At 47.3% G+C, this 20,833-nt stretch overlaps 1 protein-coding gene across 1 annotated transcript in view; it reads right to left on the minus strand.

Annotated features, from left to right (window-relative positions):
- dnah2 (dynein, axonemal, heavy chain 2) overlaps positions 1 to 20,833 on the minus strand; it is a 154,588-nt gene that overhangs the window by 131,512 nt on the left and 2,243 nt on the right. The window contains exons 2-7 of the mRNA XM_052044703.1: positions 20,002 to 20,230; positions 18,746 to 18,856; positions 14,797 to 15,035; positions 12,619 to 12,810; positions 3,426 to 3,631; positions 2,254 to 2,383 (exon numbers count right to left, since the gene is read on the minus strand). Coding sequence (XP_051900663.1) covers positions 2,254 to 2,383; positions 3,426 to 3,631; positions 12,619 to 12,810; positions 14,797 to 15,035; positions 18,746 to 18,856; positions 20,002 to 20,230 — 1,107 coding nt within the window. The remainder of the gene's footprint in view (positions 1 to 2,253; positions 2,384 to 3,425; positions 3,632 to 12,618; positions 12,811 to 14,796; positions 15,036 to 18,745; positions 18,857 to 20,001; positions 20,231 to 20,833) is intronic.

The following is a 20,833-nucleotide window of genomic DNA, read 5'->3' on the forward strand; positions in this document are numbered from 1 at the left end:
GACACCGGAGATGAAATATGATTCATTTATCACATCCCAACACCTGCCTTGCAACCTCTCACAAGCACACATTCCTAATTTTAACCTTGGGTGGTTACTAAGTACTTCACTGCACAGACTAGAAGATATGATTTTTCTGGAGAAATGAAAAATCAATTAAAGGGGGTTGTTAATAGCTGTGGCAGTGTACAGGCCATTCAGCCCCTCAATTGCTGCTTGTACAATAAGATCATGGCTGAGCCCTTCCCGTCTGATCCCCATATCCCCTGATTCCTTTACCATGTATAAATCAATGAATTTTTATCTCGAAATACTGTACCACTGAGCACCCATCTCAACTCTGTGAAGAAATTACTCGTTACCTCCAAGTAAATAGCTAGTCTCTTATCCTGAGACTTTATCGACTCTTCGAGATTCTTCAGCAGAGGAAGCTGTGCCTCTGCGTCGTTCCTGTCAATCCCCCTCAGAACCTTAGAGTCACAGAGTTAGACAGCATTGAAACAGGCCCCTCGGCCCAACTCATCCATGCCTTCCTGAGCTGGTCCCATCTCCCTACGTTTGGCTTGTATCCCTCTAAACCTTTCCTATCCATTAACCTGTCCAGATAGCTTTTAAATGTTGTAGATGTACCCACCTCTACCACTTCCTCTGGCAGCTCTTTCTACATACCCACCACCCTCTGTGTGAAAAAGTTGTCCCTCAGGTCCCCTTTAAATGTTTCCGTCTCACCTTAAACCTGTGCCCCCTAGTTTTAGACTCCCCTACCCTGGGGAAAACTCTGTGACCATCCACCTTATCTGTGCCACGAATATACAAGGTCAACGCGCAGCCGCCTATGCTATAGGGAAAATAACCCCAGCCTATCCAGTCTCTCCTTATAACTCAAGCCCTACAGTCCCAGTAACAACCTTGTGAACTTTTTCTGCACCCTCTGCAGCTTATAGCTGGGAGACCAGAACTGCACATAATATTCCAAGCGTGATCTCACTAACACCTTGTACATCTGTAACATGACGGCCCAACTCCTGTACTCAATGCCATGACCAATGAAGGCGTGTGCCAAATGCCTACTTCAGCACCCAGTCTACCTGTGTCACCACATTCAGAGAACTACTTACTTGTACCCCGAGGTCTCTCTGTTCCACCACACTCCCCAGGGCCCTGCCATTTACTGTGCAAGTCCTGCCCTGGTTTAACTTCCCAAAATGCAACACTTCACACTTGTCCAAGTTAAATTCCATCTACCATTCCTTGGCCCACCTTCCCAGTTGATCTAGATTCTGTTGTAATCTTACATAACTTTCCTCTAATACCGCCAAATCTAGTGTAATCAGCAAACTTACCAACCAGGCCAACTACACTCCTATCCATATCGTTAATAGAGATGACAAACAACAGTGGACCCAGCACCAGGACCTGCAGCACACCACTAGTCACAGGCCTCCAGTCTGAAAAACAACCCTCCACTACCATCCTCTACTCCTTCCACCAAGCTAATTTTGTATCCGATTGTCTACTGACCCTGTATCCCATGTAATCTAACCTCTGGACCAGCCTACCATGCAGGACCTTGTCAAAGATCTTGCTAAAGTCCATGTAAACAACAGCCACTGCCCTGTCCTCATCAAGCTTCTTAGGCTTGTCCTCAAAAAACTCAATCAAGTTCATGAGACACGATTTCCCACGCACAAAGCCACGCGGAGTATCCCTAATCAGTCCTTGACTTTCCAAATGCCCATTGATCCAGTCTCTCAGAATCCCCTCCAGTAACTTTCCCACCACTGAAGTTAGGCTCACTGGCCTGTAGTTCCCTGGCCTGTCCTTGGAGCCCTTCTTAAATAAAGGCACAGCGTTAGCCACCCTCCAATCTTCTGGTACCCCACCCATGGCTAACAATGGCACAAACATCACTGCCAGAGCCCCAGCAATTTCTTCCCCGGCTTCCTACAATGTCAGGCCTCTGGGATTTATCCACCTCTATGCACCTTAAGACCACCAGCACCTCGTTTGTAATGTGGATATGTTTCAAGACATCACCATTCTCTTCCCTGAATTCCCTAGCTTCCATGACCTTCTCCATGGTAAATACAGATAAGAAATGTTCATTCAAGGTCATTATATATACTTCAGTGCCATCACCGCTCATTCTTCTACCTCGGGAGGACCTGCTCTCCTCTGCTCCTTCGTCCCCCAAGGCACAGGCAGTTCAGGTGTCAGTGGTCAACGTGGCTGCTATGACAATGTTGTACGTACCTCTCGATAGGAAAGGTGGTAGAACACATCCAGAAGCTCCACCCCTTGTTGCACAGTGGTCACAGTTTCAAACGCAGATGAAATCAGGTTCTGCATCATCACTTCCAGGTCCTTGATACCGGAGCGGAACCTGAGTGGACATAAACGGCAAGACAGCGGGCATGAGGTGGAGACACGACTCTGGCTCTAGACTGCATACACCAACGAAGGGCAATACCATGTGCAGCTGGATGTGTTTTTGGCACTTAGCAGCTTGTGTGACCAAAGGCTGGGGATGTAGCCAAAGTTTCCTCAACACTTCCCTGAGAATGTGGCCCGAGAGCGAAAGGGCCCTGTGGCAGTGAGGAGGGAAAGAAAGGCTTACAATGCTGCCGTACCTCAGGATGTCCCAAAACAAGTTGTCCCCAGTGAAGCAAGTGTTTGCAGTTTGATCACAGCTGCAGTGTAGGAAATGCAACTGCTAAATTGGGCATGGCACGTCCCATAGATAGCTCTGAGGTACTTTTTTATTCCAGTGATTTTGGTTAAGGGATAAATAGAGCCCCAAAAAATTAAGGAGAGCTTAACCACTCTTTCAGTAGTACCATGGGACCAGTTTCACATCTCACCCAAAGGTGGTACCTCTGGCAGTACTACCTTATCAATGGTACAGGACATCCTCACTACTCCCTCCCACAGTGTGACCCTCCCTCAGTACCGCCCCCCCCACAGTGCGACACTCCCTCAGTACTGCCCCCCCACAGTACTGCCCCTCCCACAGTGCTACACTCCCTCAGTACCGCCCCCCCACAGTGTGACCCTCCCTCAGTACCACCCCTCCCACAGTGTGACCCTCCCTCAGTACCACCCCTCCCACAGTGTGACCCTCCCTCAGTGCTACACTCTCCCCCACACCCCCCTCCCCCCAAACAATGCATTTCTTCCTCAATACTCCCCAGAAGTGTCAGCCTGGATTGTGTGGAGAGGGACTTGAACAACACAGTCTGTGTGTACTGCACACTGAGGCACAGCTATGGATAAATAGCAAGGACTTAGCTTTGAAAAGATTAGAATCATCGTGGTTAATAGAGAAAAGCTGACTCCATGCTCTGCTGATGCTTGAATGTTGGCAGTTAGTTTGAGTCCTGGTAATATGCTCCTCAAGCAATCATATCAGGCTCAGTGGCTCTAACCTGCTGTAGTCATCGTGCCAATAGGTGTTCTTAACATCCAGAATCTCAGTCTGAGAGTTTTTCAGCATTTGTAGGATCTTGTTGAACGTGGCCTCGATCTCCAGTAGACCCCGTGTTATTTCAGGGCCGCGATGTCCTCCAAAACATGGAAGTGGTGTCTGCTTCCCTTCATCCCGGCGGGCAAACAACTCTTGGCAGTCACATACCTGGGCAGGTAGGGAGAGGACACAATGGCATTTTCGAGCCAGACACTTGATCAGCCCAAGTTTCCATAAAGTGATTCACCATACAAAACCCAAGGCTATCAGCAAGTCAAGGGAAAGCTCTGACCCCCTGGCCCATACATTTCCAGGGACATTAGAATTAGAATCGGATTTATTATCACTGACTTGTATGACGTGAATGTGTTGTTCTGCGGCAGCAGTACAGTGCAAAGACATAAAATTACTATAAATTACAAAAATGAATAAATAGCGCGAAAAAAATAACAAGGTAGTGTTCATGGGTTCACAGACTGTTCAGAAATCTGATGGTGGCGGGGAATTACATTAGAATTCTTGCTGCAGAAAATAAAGACAGGTGCTTCACGTCACCTTTCACAATGCCAGGACATACCAGAACACCTGACAGCAAAAAACGTTCCTGCTGAAGAGTAGTCACTGCTGGAAAGCTTAAAGCAATTAAATTGCTTCCACAAACAGATAATCTATTTTAATGATTTTGGCCAATGGATAAAGTTTGGCCCAACACGATTTTGGGATGACGCTAGTGGTAACGTTGGGATGGTGTATCTACTCCACACGATATCCTTGTGCAGCACCTCACATTCGACCGTGGCCTTCTCAAAACCTGACGGCATGAACATCAATTTCTTAACTTCCAGTGACCACTCCCCTCCCCCTTTGTTTTCCCTTCTCCCACTGGCCCCATCACCCCATCTCTTTCCCCTCCTCCACCTTCTCCATCTGCCCCTCACCCCCACACTCCTCCCTCCGGTTCCCCTCCTCACTTCCTTCCCTTTAATCCATGGTCCACTGTCCTCTCCAATCAGATTCCATCTTCTTCAGCCCTGTTCACTCCCAGCTTCTGACATCATTCCCACTCTCCCCCCTGCCTCACGTCTATCACCCCCTCACCTGGATCCACCTATCACCCGCCAGCTTGTGCTCCACCCCTTCCCCCCACCTTTTTATACCAGCTATCTCTCCTCTTTCTTTCCAGTCCTGATGGAGGGTCTCGACCCAAAACGTCAACTATCCATTTCCCTCCATAGATGCTTCCTGACCCATGGAGTTCCTCCGGCTTTTTTGTGTCTTGCACAAGATATCCTCAGATCCAATACGTTTCAAACCCAGTACATCTGATCAGGGAGAGCATAGTGGTGGATCCAGGGAGAAGATCCTGGAAGGATCAGCCAAAGAGTCTAAATGGGTAGAATTTAGGAATACGAAAGGGGCGGTGACTTTGATGGATTATATTACAGGCCTCCCAATTCTCTGCAGGAATTAGAAGAACAGATATGCAGGCAGATCACAGAAGGATGTAAAAGAATTAAGGTTGTCAGAGAGGGGGACTTTCCCAATATTGACTGAGATTGCTTAGTGCAAGGTGCTTAGATGGAGTGGAATTCAGAAAGTGCATCCAAGAGGGTTTTTTCTTTAAGCAGTATCTAGAGTCCCACAAGGGAGGAGGCTGTACTTGATCTTATCTTAGTGAATGAGGATGGGCAAGAGATACAAATGCCTGGAGAGGAACACTTTGGGAACAGTGACCATAGTTTGGGAAGCTTCATAGTAGTCATGGAAAAAGATAAGGCCGGTCCTCAAGGCAGGGCTCTAAACTGGTGAAAGGTGGATTTCAATAGTGTAAGACAGGACCTGGTGGGAGTAGACTGGGAGCAGCTGTGAGAGAGGGAAACAGCATCCAATAAGTGGGAGGTGTTTAAAAATGAGACAATAACAGTTCAGAGTCAGCATGTCCCTGCAACGGCAAGAAGGAAAGATGGTAATTTTAGGGAACCTTGGTTAACCAAGGATATTGAAGGTTTGATCAGGGATAGGAAGGAAGCATGTCAGGTCTAGGAACTTGGTATCAATAAGTCCTTTAAGGTTTGTAGGGGATATGGGAGAGAACTTAAGAAAGAAACTTAAGAAAGAACTTTAGAAAGGGAGCAAAAAGGGGCCATCAAATGACCTTGGCAAGTAGATTTAAGCAGAAACCTAAAATCTTTTATGAGTGTATTTGAAGCAAGGGGGTAGCTAAGGAAAGGGTAGGGGCCCTCAGGGACCAAAGTGTTAATCTATGTGTTGAGCCAAGGGACATGAGTGAGGTCCTAGAGGAAGACTTCCCATCAGTAGTCACCAGGGAGATGGATGTGGGGGCTGGAGAGTTAAGGGGGAGGGAGCAGGTCTAGATCAGGACGTAGGACATGGCAGAAATATTGCAGCATGTTCGGGTGGATAAATCCCAGGGCCTGGCAGGATCTACCCCAGGACGCTAAGGGGACCATAGGAAGAGAATGTTGGGGTTCTGACGGAAATATTTGCATCTTTGTTAGCCACAGATGAGGTAACATAAAACTGGAGGATAGTTCATGCTTCCCCCTTGTTCACAGGCCGGTGAGCCTCACTTCAGTGGCAGGGAAGTTGTTGGAGAAGATTCTGAGGGACAGGATTTATGTTTACTTGGAAGGACAGGGACTGATTAGGGGTAGTCAGCATGGTTTTGTGCAGGGGAGATCACGTCTCACAAATCTGATTGGGTTTTTTGAGGAGGTAAGTAAGAAAACTGATGAAGGCAGAGTGTTGATGTGGTTTACATGGACTTCAGTGAGGTTCTGACCTCCCACCTGGTAGACTGGTCCAGAAGATTAAGGCACAAGGGATCAGAGGCATGTTGGCAAACTGAATCCAAATTTGGCTTGGCGATAGGAAGCAGAGGATAGTGGTAGAGGGTGTTTTTCCAACTGAAAGTCTGATCAGTGCTGGGACTTCTGTTGTTTGTAATATGTACAGTATATATGTGACTTGATTGACAATACAGGTGCTCCGATTCGTAAGCTTGCAGATGACGTGACAACTGATGGAGCCATAGATTGCGAGGAAAGTTGTCCAAGGATACAGTGGGACGTAAAGCAGCTGGAAGGTTGGGCGGAGCGGTAGCAGGTGGAATTTAATCCAGACAAGTGGGAGGTAATGCACTTTGGGAAGTGAAATTCTGGTAGAACAGATGGAGTACGCGGCAGGGACCTCAGGATCATTGACGTGCAGAAGAACCTTGGGGTGCAAATCAATAACTCCCTGAAAGTAGTGACACAGGTGGACAGGGTAGCGAAGAAGGCAGTCGGCATGATTGCCTTCATAGGCTGAGGCACTGAGTACAAGAGGTGGGACGTCCTATTGCAGTCATACAAAACGTTGGGCAGGCCGCACTTGGAATATTGTGTACAGTTCTGGCTGCCACGTTACAACAAGGGATGTGATGGAGAGATTCACCAGGGTGTTGCCTCGAATGCAGGGCTGTAGTTATAAGGAGAGATTGGATGGACTGAACTTATTCTTACACAAACGTAGGAGGCCGAGGGTGACTGTATAAATGTTTATAAAACTATGGAGGGGCATAAATAGGATAGAAAGCCACAGTCTTTTTCCCCTAGGCAGGAGAGTCTAGAACTTAAGAGGGCACAGGTTTAAGGTGAGAGGTAAGTTTTTCCAACAGAGGGTGGTGGTCATCTGGAACGCTGAAAGAGGAGGTGGCAGAGGGAGATGTTTAAAAGGTGTTTGGACAGACTTAGGAAAGGCGTAGAGGGATATTGGCCTAATGCAGAAATGGGATTACAATAGACAGGCGTCACTGTCAGCATGAATGAGATGGGTCGAAAGGGCCCATTCCTCTGCTTACGATTCTATGATTCAAGGATCTTCTAACGCAGTGTTAGCAAGGCGGTTGCTGGGTACTGTATCTCGTACAATGAGGCAGCCTCTAGCACTGGAAGAAACAGGGAGAAAGAGAGGGGGAGTGTCAAAGAACAACAGGGATGTCCTATTGTTTTCCTGACTCTGCTCTTGCTTCTGAAGTTAATTCATTGACATGCATTCCTGCTGTAAATTTATGGAATATTAACTTTCTCCACCACAGATACTGCCTGACCTGCTGAGAACTTCCAACATTTTCTATTTTGTTTCCAATTTCCAACATCCAGGACATGCTGCTTTCCTTTGTTTCATTACAAGTGCTAAATCCTTTCTGTTGTCATACCTCCAGCAGATCTCTGCAACGCTGTATGAAGGCATCCACTTGGGCAAAGATACTTGTGTGATCCAGGACCCAGGGGATGTCTGAGAACCTGTAGTTTCAAAAACACAAATAAATCTTTTGTGCTCATACTTACACCCAAGACTTTGCTCTAACTGGGTCTGTGAAGTGGGGGCCCAGGCTGCTTCAGCCGTGACACCAAACATGGCCTGCCCAAACTTTTGAAAAGTTTTATTCTTGGGATACAGACTTCACGGGTGAGACTGCATCTCCTGCCGGGACTACGAGCTGTTCCTGCACAGTGTGATGTGGTAACTCGTTTCCCAAGGTATGATGAGTTAATCACACATTATAGACTAGAGGTACGCACAGGTCAGAGTGCGGGGTAAAGATCAGACTGGAGTCGTGCACTGGACATGATACACGATGAAGTGTGTGGTCACCAAACTGGGTCATGTGGAGGCAGGCAGTGTGCTGGGAGTACAGAACAGGTTTGGGAAAAGAGAGAGTGACCCTTTCCTCCTTTCCTAAAGGAAAACAGAAAATCAGTATTATGGTAATCCAGGAGCATTCCTTACGTACCACCATAAAGTGGTGCCAGGTCACAGAGTACCACAGTCTGATTTCACAGCTTGACATGGGAGGATTGGCACTCACTCCAGGTTCCTATAACTGATTCAACCATGACTGGCATCACAACAGGTACGCACTTGAGTATATGCACGCGCGCGCGCGCGCACACACACACACACACGGATGTGTATGCCAATGCAGACATACTAACGCATGCACAGATGCATACATATCTGCAGTGCAGACAGAAAGATGAGCATGCATTGAATGTGCATGTACCCACTGGACCCAGGGTCATCTTGAGATGAGAGATGGAGCATTGCCTGGTTTGTTGCCCCGGCACCCAGGAGAGATTGATTAATTGTGCCAAAATTCCAGCCTTACTCAGAAGTCTGCAGACTGCATAGATAGCTGCAAATAAGCCGAGTCTCTGAGGGACGAAAGAATGTGATCGGACCTCACCTGCTATGAATGGAGGAAGCGTGTATGAAGTGCCTCTTCCATGCCTGGCAACACTCGATACAGTCATGGAGAGTGGCTTTGCTCGATTTGGTGTGGCCCTCAAATATCTTATCCAACAAGATCTCTTTGGAGCACAGATGAATTATCTCATTACTCAGCTAGAAAGAGAACAGAAGGCAGAAGGGTAAAACAAACTCATTTGATACTGGTGCCTGGAACTGCCATAGTCACTTAACAACAAAACTAGTTCACTGCTTCAAGCTTTTCAAAATGATATGAATTGAACTCTTTGAAACTAAAAATCAGAATCAGGTTTATTATCACTGACATATGACATGAATTTGTTGTTTTGCAGCAGCAGTACAGTGCAAAGACACAAAAATCTATAAATTACAACAAAAATGGTGCAAAACAGAAAGGAATAATGAGGCAGTGTTCATGGGTTCGTGGACCGTTCAGAATTCTGACGGCGGAAGGGAAGAAGCTGTTCCTGAATTGTTGAGTGTGGCTCTTCAGGCTCCTGTACCTCCTCCCTGATGGTAGTAACGAGAAGAGGGCACGTCCCGGATGGTGAGGATCCTTAGTGATGGATGCTGCCTTCTTGAGACACCGCCTCTTGAAGATGTCCTCGATGGTGGGGAAAGGGTTGTGCTGGCTGAGTCCACAACCCTCTGCAGCTTCTTGCAATCCTGTGCACTGCAGGCTTCATACCAAGCTATGATGCAACCAGTCACAATGCTCTCCACCATACATCTACAGAAATTTGTAAGACATACCTTTGGTGACATACCAAACCTCCTCAAACTCCTAACGAAGTAGAGTCACTGGCATTCCTTCTTCATGATTGCATCAATGTGTTGGGCCCAGGATAGATCCTCTAAGATGTTGACACCCAGGAACTTGAAGCTTCTCACCCTTTCCACCACTGACCCCTCAATGAGGACTGCTGTGAGTGCTCCCAACTTCTCCTTCCTGAAGTCCGCAATCAGTTCCTTTGACTTGCTGATGCTGAGTGCAAGGTTGTTGTTGCAACACCACTCAACCAGCTGATCTATCTCACTCTCGTACGCCTCCTCGTTTCCATCTGAGATTCTGCCAATAACAGTGGTGTCATCGGTAAATTTATAGATGGCAGTTAAGCTGTGCCTAGCCACACAGTCATGAGTGTAGAGAGAGTAGAACAGTGGGCTAAGCATGCATCCTTGAGGTGCACCTGTGTTGATAGTCAGTGAGGAGGAGAAATTATTGCTAATCTGCACTGACTGTGGTCTCCCTTTAAGGAAGTCGAGGATCCAGTTGCAGAAGGAGGTACAGAGGCTCAGGTTTTGAAGCTTGAAGCTTGAAGGGATGATGGTGTTGAGCCTGATGTATGTATTGTTGTTGTCTAGGTGCTCCAAAGCAGAGTGGAGAGCCAGTGAGATTGCGCCTGCTGTAGTCCTGTTGTGGTGGTAGGCGAACTGCAGCTGGTCCAGGTCCTTGCTCAGGCAGGAGTTAATTCTATTCATAACCAACCTCTCGTAGCACTTCATCACAGTAGATGCAAGTGCTACCGGGCAATAGCTGTTGAGGCAGCTCACTTCTTGGGCATTGGTATGATTGCTGCCCTCTTGAAGCAGGTGGGAACCAGCGACTGCGGCAGTGAGAGGTTGAAGATGTCCTTGAACACTCCAGCCAGTTGGTCAGCACAGGTCTTCAGTACCCAGCCAGGTACACCATTGGGGCCTGATGCCTTGCGAGGGTTCACCCTCTTGAAGGATGTTTGGACATCGGCCTCCAAGACAGAGATCACAGTGTCGTTGAATGTTGTGGGGATTCGCACAGGTGTAGTGCTATTCTCCCTTTCAAAGTGTGCATAAAATGCATTGAGCTCATCGGAGAGTGAAGCATCACTGTCATTTATGTTGTTAGGTTTCGCATTATAGGAAGTTTCACCTTAAAGAGGCTATGCCCAATTCAATTATATTCACAATTTAATTTACACAAACAATTTATCATGTTTTATGGGATGTTGCCAGCAAAACCATCTGTCATTGTCCATGAAATGCTGGAGGAACTCAGCAGGTCAGGTCGACCAAAACGTCGATTGTCCATTTCCCTCCATAGATGCTGCCTGACGTGCTGAGTTCCTCCAGCATTTTGTGTGTGTTGCTCCAGATTGCAGCATCTGCAGAATCTCTTGTGTCTCTGTGCATCTGTTATTACCCATCCCCATTGCCCAATAGCAGCAAAGCTTACTAGACCATTTCAGGAGATAGTTACGAATCAATCATTTTGCTGTGGGTCCAGGGTCACAGACAGGACAAAGGTGGCAGATCTCCTTCCCCAAAAGGCATTAGAGAACCAGGTGGGTTTTTATGACAAGGTCACTGCACTAGATTTATATTCCAGATTTGCAGAATGGAAGACAATTGCAACTTTTTTTTCCACCTTTTACAGGACGGATCGTATCTCAACTTCTGGAACACTGGCCCAAGTCCCAGACTTTTTCACCAGTAGAAATAGTTTCTCCCATCACGATCCCCAGTATCTTACAACCAAATTGTCTCTTAACTATCAAAATTTCAGCAATGTGTCGAGTTTGTGTAATCTCTCCATGCTGCAATATCTCCTTCCGAAGTTGTGCTGCCCAGGACTCTCATTACTAACCAGGGCTTTGTAATCACTACAGAAAAACTCCTGCCCCCTTGTTCTTATAGAATCAGTGATCTATTGGCCTTTGTAATTACTTTCTGTACCTGTCTGTGACATTTTAATCATCTATCATTGCAATAGTAATCCTGCTCAGTATGAGGAAAACCACAGGCTCGGACAGTTAGCGTATGTGCTCGGCTGAGACCATCCACGGAACTGTGACTGAAAGCCTCGAAGTCAGGATCCCACTGCCCCCAACTGTCTCCACTTACAAAGTGGACAACTCAGCTGTAGTTGCTCTCATGGACAGAGGAAGGACTTGCATTTATGTAGCACCAATCTTCACCACTAGATGTCACAAAGGACTTTACAATCACTGAAGTACTTTCTGACGTTCAATTATTCTTGGAATGCAGGATGTGGCAGCTAATTCTGTACTGGCCCAATAGTGTGACACCCTGCCCCTGTACTACCCAAAGTGCGACCCCTCCCCTGTACTGCCCCACAGTGCACCATCCCCTGTACTGCCCCACAGTGTGACCCTCCCTCTGTACTGCCCTACAGTGTGACCCTCCCTCTGTACTGCCCCACAGTGTGACCCTCCCCTGTACTACCCCACAGTGTACCCTCCCCTGTACTGCCCCACAGTGCACCCTCCCCTGTACTGCCCCACAGTGTGACCCTCCATCTGTAATGCCCCACAGTGTGATCCACCCTCTGTAATGCCCCACAGTGTGACCCTCCCTCTGTACTGCCCCACAGTGTGACCCTCCCTCTGTACTGGCCCACAGTGTGACCCTCCCCTGTAATGCCCCACAGTGTGACCCTCCTTCTGTAATGCCCCACAGTGTGACCCTCCCCTGTACTGCCCCACAGTGTGACCCACCCTCTGTACTGCCCCACAGTGTGACCCTCCCTCTGTAATGCCCCACCCACAGTGTGATGCTTCTCCAGGGCCCCAGTATTGATTGACATGGATTTTGCCCTCATCTCTGGATGGGAGCTTGAATCTACAACAGGACAGAGCATGTGCCGTCAAGCTGCAGGAGACCATGTTATGACCTTGCACCTTACTGTCTACCTGTACTGCACTTTCTCTGTAGCTATGACACGTTACTCTATGTTCTGTATAGTTTTACCCAGTTCTACCTCAATGCACTGTGTAATGACTTGATCTGTATGATTGGTTTGCAAGACAAGTTTCTCACTGTACCTTGGTACAAATAACAATCATGAACCAACCAACCACGAGACCAACTGTGGTTTTACTCACTTTGCGGAAGAGTGCAGTGATACGGTCCCGGGTGTTGTAGAACTTGGAGTTGATCCAGATGACTCGGACAAGGTTGAGGATGTGAGGCAGCTTGGGTGGTATGTCTTTGACCTTCAGAGTGGTTAGCTCCTGGCAGGGGACATTGAGTAAGGCCAGGAAGCTGAGGTTGGACTGGGCCTGAGCACGCCCATCCTAAATACAAAGTACAAATGGACTCAATTACATTAGAAAAACTGCAAAAAGTCTAGAATTTCACACCACATACACCGCAGCAGGGGAGTCCCATTTCTCATGAAGTGAAGACCTCACAATCCACCTCATTTTGACCTTGCACCTTATTGTCTACCTGCACTGCACTTTCTCTGTAGCTGTGACACTTTATTCTGCATTTTTATTGTTCTACCTTGTACTACCTCGATGCACTGTGTAATGAATTAACCTGTACAAACGGGATGCAAGACAAGTTTTTCCACTGTACCTCGGTACAAGTGACAATAATAAACCAGCTCCAGCTCCAAGAGGCAGAGACCAGTGAGGAAGGTAATTGAAAAGGCAGATTATTTTTAAGGTGGGTGGTAATGGGCCAGATGGTATGGGGGGAGGGGGGGGGGCACAAGAGGATTGGAGGTGGGAGGCCGGGGCATTGACAGCTGTCACACCCAGCAGATCAACTTCAGAACTGGGCAGGTTGCAAGCTGGAAGCTGGGACCAGGGTCTGAACTGCAGGATAAAGAAGTGAGCAGCCGTGAAGGGCTGAGGGACGGCTGGGATTATGGAATGGATTTCCTGAAGAAGGAAGGGCTGTTCCAGGATAGGAAGGAGAGGGAAGCACTCTGGAGGAGATTTGGTAAGGTGAAGCTTAGTCCCACCAGGCAAGAAGAGAGGGTGGCAAAGTACAAGGTTTACAGTGAAATTGGGGGCAAAATGAATGGGGAGAGAAATTTTCTGGAGGTATAACTAGCCATTGATTTTGGGATGGACCCATTAATTACACAATCTTGGGTCCAGCTTAACCAAACATCCGGCAAGAAGCAGGAGATCAGGGGTTCAGGAGATGACAGAAAGCCAGGGGAGACATTACTGCCATTGTTAATTGAATGTGTCTGTACCATAAAGGTCAGACTGGGTGATGTGGTGAACTGGGACACCTTCTGCCTGCCCTTGCAATCTGAGTTTATCCCCTACACTGAACGACATGATAACTGGCAGTTTCAACACAGCAGCCACGTGTCTGTGAGATGTGGCTGTGTACAGTAAATATTGCCTACCTCTCTCAGGAGTCCCCTTGGGGGGGTGTTTGTGAAGGAGGAGAAGTACTCTGCCCCCAAGTGAGGAATCCTTATCCCTCAGCTGTACAACAACAGCCAACCCTCTGTTTTTTGATGATACCTGTCCACAGGTGTTCTGCTCAATAAGCACAAACCCAAATCAACATTTCTTCCTTCACCTCCTGGGTGACCAGGTGTGCCAGTTACACCCACAACAACAGAATAACCAGTAAATTCTATAGGGAAGTGGCAAAGAATTTTACGTAGGATGCAGGCACAAAGGTGAAAAAGAAATTTAAAAACCCACAGTACAGGGTCATCATGTGGACAGAGTCTGCAACAAGGCTGTGACAGCTGACGTAGGAAAACTGACACAGCAATTTACAATGAGAAACAGCAGGCCATAAAACGTGCCAGGAAGAAAGGTGAGTGTTCGAGAAGCAGCCATCTTAGGAAAGATTTCTGATACAAAGGGCAAACTTTGGCAAAACAGGATAAAATACACTTGGGGAAGTTTGGCAAGTTTGAGAAAGGGGCCAATGTAAGAGGACAAGGATGCATTTAGGGATGAGAGGTGAGCATAATAGGAAGGAGCCATATCAGTACCAGTACTGAACCAATGACAGCACACGGAGGGACAATCATTCTCCTTCCAATGCTGCAATCAACTGATTAAGACAGGTAACTGAAACATACTCAAGTTGTCTGAACAGGGACAGTGGCAGGAGCATAGCAATGGAGGCAAAGGAAAGGTAAACAGGAATCTCAGTCGTGACACTGGTGCTCCCCACACACGCAGTTGCCACCCAGGACCCCTGGCAGCATGTACCCAGGTAACCAGAGGCTTCAATGAACAATCAACACATCACTGCCGAGTGGATTATCAGGAGAGAATCCACCCATAACCTACCTGGATAAGCTTAGCAAGTTTGAGAAAGGGAGCAATGTAAGAGGACTTGGAGAGCTCGAGGATGGACTGGATGTGTTTGACTCCAGGTTTATCGAGCTGGAAACCAATTCCCGACAGGTCATCACAGCGGTTCCGCCAGAACTGAATCTCTTCCAGTGGTCCAAGGATCTCCCCGGTATCTATGGCCTCTTGTGCACTGAGCACATCTTTAATCTGACGAGTCCAATGGACAACGGCGGCTGAAAATGGAAGGTCAGGCGTTAGACACCTCTTCGTCAATAGAGACCACTTAGTCAACACTTGGAGTCACCTTCAGAGACCAACCCTGCTCTTTCCTCCACTGAACATGAACGGGGAGGCCATTCAGCTCTTCAAGCTGACTCTGCCTTTAAATTATGAAGAACATCTTCTCTTTATAATCCTTAATAATAAAAATCTGACAAACTCAGCTTCAGAAATTTCAACTCAGCTCCCAGTATCCAGAGCTCTATGTGGATAAAGTCCAGATTTTACTGCCTTTGGTAGGAAAAACTGGCTCCTGATTTCTCTGCTGAATGCCTTGGTTTTTGCTCTGCATTCCTCTGCAGTTTCTCTCTATCTATTCTATCAAATCAAAGACCTCAATCAGATCATGGCTCAACCTTCCAAGCTTGAGGGACTGACAGCTACTTTATGTAAACCATCCTCGAAACATAACCCTTTCTGGAGAGTCTGTGCTCTGTCCCCTCCAAAGCTATTCTCTCCTTCCTAAGGTGAAAGCCCAGGACTGAACATTTTTCCAGATGGGTTCTGACCAAAGTTCCAGGCACCTGAAGAATGCACTGACTCTCAAAAGGCAGCAGCAGGCTTTAGCATGTCTTGAAGGCTTGAGTGGTGTCACAACAACAACCTCACACTCAACGTCGGCAAGACCAAGGAACTGATTGTGAACTTCAGGACGGGGAAGTTATGAGACCACACACTAGTCCTCATTGAAGGGTCAGCGGTGGAAAGGGTGAGCAGCTTCAAGTTACTGGGCCTCTATATTTCAGATGACCTATCCTGGGCCCAACACATTGATGAATCACAAAGGCACGCCAGCAGCTCTACTTTGTTTGGAGTTTGAGGAGATTTGATATGTCACCAAAGGCTCTTACAAATTTCTATAGACATACAGTGGAGAGCATCCTGACTGGTTGCATCACAGCCTGGTATGGAGGCTCCAATGCACAGAATCGCAAGAAGCTGCAGAGAGTTATAGTCAACTCCATCACGGACACAACCCTCCCCACCATAAAGGACACCTTCAAAAGGCGGTGCTTCATGAAGGCGGCATCCATTATTAAGGACCCTCACTACGTCCTCTTCTCGTTACTACCATCAGGGAAGAAGTACAGGAGCCCGAGGAACCACACTCAACAATTCAGGAACAGCTCCTTCCCCCCCCCACCATCAGATTTCTGAATGACCCATGAGCCCATGAACACTACCTCATCATTCCTTTTGTTTTTGCGTTATTTATTTATTTTTGTAATTTATAGATTTTATGTCTTGCACTGTACTGCTGCCACAAAACAACACATTTCACATCATGTCAGTGAGAATAAATCTGATTCTGATTCACTCAAGTGATCAGACAGAGAGAATATGTGGGGCAACACAGACAAGCTCACACTCTGTTCAGTAAATGGACAGCAGGAGTCACCCATGTGCAATGCAAAGACAGCACAATCAAGGAGTACAGAAGCCAATTATCAACCTTCTGGCTCAGGTCAGAACTGGGTACTGCTGGTCCCAGAGCAACTCACCTTTAACCATTTCATTCCCATTTCAGTGAATGTCCCAGGACATTTCAGATTTCACAACTATAAACTGACACTAAAACACTTGTTAAATAAACAACCTCTTAAATTACCATTTGGAATCTGGATGGCAGTGACAAGGCCTGCACTTATTGCCTTTCCCTCATTGCTTGCTACTGCACGAGGAGGTTGGTTTAATTCCACCAGATATTGCAACGCCCTCTCTGTGCTGACAGGGCAGAAGGGAATCCTCAAACAGTAGCTGGTAGGAGAGACTTTAGATATGATGGAAACTGCAGTAAGGAGGTTAAAAGGAAATATGATGGAAGTCACACAGTCATACAGCGCAGAACCAGGCCCTTCGGCCCACCAGGGCCATGCTGACCATCAAGTTCCTACCTACACTAACCTCATTTACCAGGTACTTGGTCCAAAGTCTTCTCTGCCTTGGTGATTCAAGCGCTCAGCTAAAACATCGTGTGAATACCTTCCTCCAGAACACACCCAGCTAAAACATCGTGTGAATACCTTCCTCCAGCACCCACCCAGCTAAAACATCGTGTGAATACCTTCCTCCGGAACCCACCCAGCTAAAACATCGTGTGAATACCTTCCTCCGGAACCCACCCAGCTAAAACATCATGTGAATACCTTCCTCCGGAACCCACCCAGCTAAAACATCATGTGAATACCTTCCTCCGGAACCCACCCAGCTAAAACATCATGTGAATACCTTCCTCCAGCACCCACCCAGGCAGAGTGTTCAAGGTTCCAACCACACTCTGGATGAAAACAAAAATCTCCAGATTCCCTCTAAACCTATAGTGTTAAAATTGATAAGGGAGTTTGACATTCACTGAGCCATAGAGGCATGGGAAACATTAGTATAGTACCGGCCTCCACCACTTCACCTGATAGCACATTCCAGGCACCTACCACCCTCTGCATAAAAAACTTTCCTTGTAAATCTCCTTTAAACATTCCCCCTCTCACCTTAAACCTATGCCCTCTAGTACATGACATTTCCACCCTAGGAAAAAGACTCTATCTGCCCCATCCATGCCTCTCATAACTTTATATATTTCTATCAGCTTACCCCTCAGCCTCTGACACTCCAGAGAAAACAAGTTTGTCCAACTTCTCTTTATAGCACATGCTCTCTAATCCAGACAACATCCTGGTGAACCTCTTCTGCACCCTCTCCAAAACCTCCACATCCTTCCTGTAATAGGGTGACCAGAACTGCACACAATACTCTAAATGTGGCCTGACCAAAGTTTTATACAGCTGCAACATGAGTTCCCAACTTTTATACTCAACACCCCAACCGATGAAGACAAGTGTGCTGTACACCTTCTTCACCACCCTGTCTACCTCTGTTGCCACTTTCAGGGAGCTATAGATTTACATCCCAAGATTCCTCTGTACATCAATGCTCCTAGGGGTCCTGTCATTTACTGTGTACCTTCCTCTCACATTTGACCTCCCAAAGTGAAACACCTCACACTTGTCCAGATTAAATGCCAAATGCCCACATTTCCAACAGATCTAAAACCTGCTGAATCCTTTGACAAACTTCCCCACTATCTATACCTTGTCAATAAAGGCCATGTCTCCACTGCCCTATCCTCATCAAGCACCTTCGTCTGATCTCCCCTTCACAAAGCCATGCTGACTATCCCTAATAAAGTTATGCGTTTCCAGATGTGAGTAGATCTTATCCCTTAGAATCTTCTCCAACAATTTCCCTACCTCTGATGTAAGGCTCACCAGCCTATGAATTCCTGGATTGTCTCTATTAAACAGTGCTAATCTCCAGTCCTCTGGGACCTTGTCTTTGGCTAAAGAAGATACAAAGATCTCTGTCAAGGCTCCAGTAATCTCCTCTCTTGACTCTCTCAATAACCTGGGATGAATCTCATCAGACCCTGGGGACATCTACCTTAAAAAGCCCCAACATCTCCTCCTTCTTTATATCAAAATGCCCCAAAATATCAGCATAGCCCTCAGCACCCTCACAGTGGATAATCCTTTCCTCAACTCCCTTCCAAACTACTTTAAACCTATGCCCTCTGGATATCGACTTGTCTGCTAGAAATAGCTGATTCCTGTTCACCCTGTCCATGAAGAAATTGAAATGATGTATGTTTCTATTGTGGGTGACTCACTCTCCAGTCTCTGTACCAGCTCCTTGTCCTTTGCTGCTTGTGCTGGCGTCAGTTTCAAGCTCTCCTGTGGGATGTAGAGGACCGTGTGGCCATCCAACTTGTGCCGAGCATCTGGGAGGAAAATTGGAAGTCCAGTTAGGACAATCGCTCATCAGCCTGAAATGTTAACTTTACTCCCCAAACCTTCTGAGTTTTTCCAGCATTTTATTTCAGGTTACCAGCATCTGCATGTTGCTCTGGGTCTAGATTTACACCAGACTGGGTAAATAAGGCAGACTTGCTTCTCAGCGAACCAGATAGGTTTTTACAATTTTATTTGCACATTTATTTAAATTCTCCAGCTGACACACTGGGCTTTGAATTCATGCTTCCTAACCAATAGCCCAGTAACATAACCATCTTGCTACTGTGGTCTACCATGGTGGACAAGAAGATGGTCAGATACCATGTTTGACTGACTTAGCATCTTAGTGTGGTCCCTGGGCCAATTATCGTGGGTGACTGGTATCTGTGAAACAGGAGCTGACCAGGAGTCTGCGGGAAGGTGGTAGGGAAAATTTAATAAACTGCATCATTCTAATTTTCTGTCATTCAGCTTGAAGGTTTTATAGAAGGGCCCGTGCAGCCAAAAGTAGTGCACCATGAGCAGCATTCAGCACAGGTGAATGGATTCTAAAGAAAGCTTATCCTAGAATCAAGTACTTCTGAAACATTGGAGTGAAAACTGGACCCCTGTTGCTGCCTTATATCTGCAATCCCCACTGGTGGTGGCTTCTTCCCACAGTTCAGCGCTCCCTCAGCACCGCCCATCCAACAGTGCAGCGGTCCCTCAGCACCGCCCGTCCAACCGTGCAGCGCTTCCTCAGCACCGCCCGTCCAACAGTGCAGCAGTCCCTCAGCACCGCCCGTCCAACAGTGCGGCGCTTCCTCAGCACCGCCCGTCCAACCGTGCAGCGGTCCCTCAGGACAGCCCCTCCAACCATGCAGCGCTTCCTCAGCACCGCCCGTCCAACCGTGCAGCGGTCCCTCAGCACCGCCCGTCCAAAAGTGCAGCGGTCCCTCAGCACCGCCCGTCCAACAGTGCAGTGCTCCCTCAGCACTGCTCCTCCCAACAGTGAGGCAGGGTTCTATCAGAGCTGCCTTCTAACAGTGCTGGGACCAGATCAGATTAAACCTCAAACCCTGGTGCAAAGCCACCATTGGCAATGAACAGGGAAACAGAAAGCCCAATCCACGATGAGCTGGCGAGCAGCTACCTGTAAGGCTGGCAAGGAACTTGTGCAAGTGCGCTGAAAAATTGTCCTTGATGCCTTCGGGCCACATGTGATTTTCAAAGAACTGGGCTGCGAAGATGCCCTGCATGTGCCTCAGCAGGCTCTCCAGGTGTCCATCTCGGATGCTGCCAAACTGCACCACGTGAGTGAAGTTATCCCGGTCAATCTCAGCTTTCTCCTTCCGGATGAAGTAGATAAGGTAATCTGTGGCCTGTTAGGGAAAGATGTACAAAGTTCAGTCAGTCACAGAGTTTACAGAGGTAGCTTGTGTAATAATTCGCAAAATTATTATGTAACCAAGCGTATTAGTATACTCCACAGTGATCTCACTCCATGTCCCTCTCCTTGCTGAACACCGATGCAAAGTACTCATATAGCACCTCGCCCACATTCTCTGACTCCAAGCACAAATTCCTTTCTTTATCCTTGACTGGAAGATTTGCCTAGTCCATTATATTTGGGCCCAACCAGTCCCACAGAGCAAGAGTACAACCTGGCCAGTAAGCTGTCACTTCTGGGAGCTTTTTACCTCTCAATGGAATGGATGGAACTTATCATCTCCTCCAGGATCAGTGGCTGGTCCAGACTCATCCACTTGCTGTTGTCTAAGACCTTGTGATAGAGGACAAGAAGTTCTGGAAATCTATGCTGTCTGTGGCCTTCCTGTCGTACAGACTGGCAAGGAAGGATTTGCAGATCCTCAATACGTCCATCTGCAAGGATGTTACCGAGTCCTTGATGCAGTGGATCCCCGAGGTCCCCAAGAACCTTTTAGAAGAAGCACAAGCACGTCTCATCCTGCTCCATGGAGCGG

The sequence above is a fragment of the Pristis pectinata genome, chromosome 37, assembly GCF_009764475.1.
Source record: "Pristis pectinata isolate sPriPec2 chromosome 37, sPriPec2.1.pri, whole genome shotgun sequence".
NCBI classification, from domain to species: Eukaryota; Metazoa; Chordata; class Chondrichthyes; order Rhinopristiformes; family Pristidae; genus Pristis; species Pristis pectinata.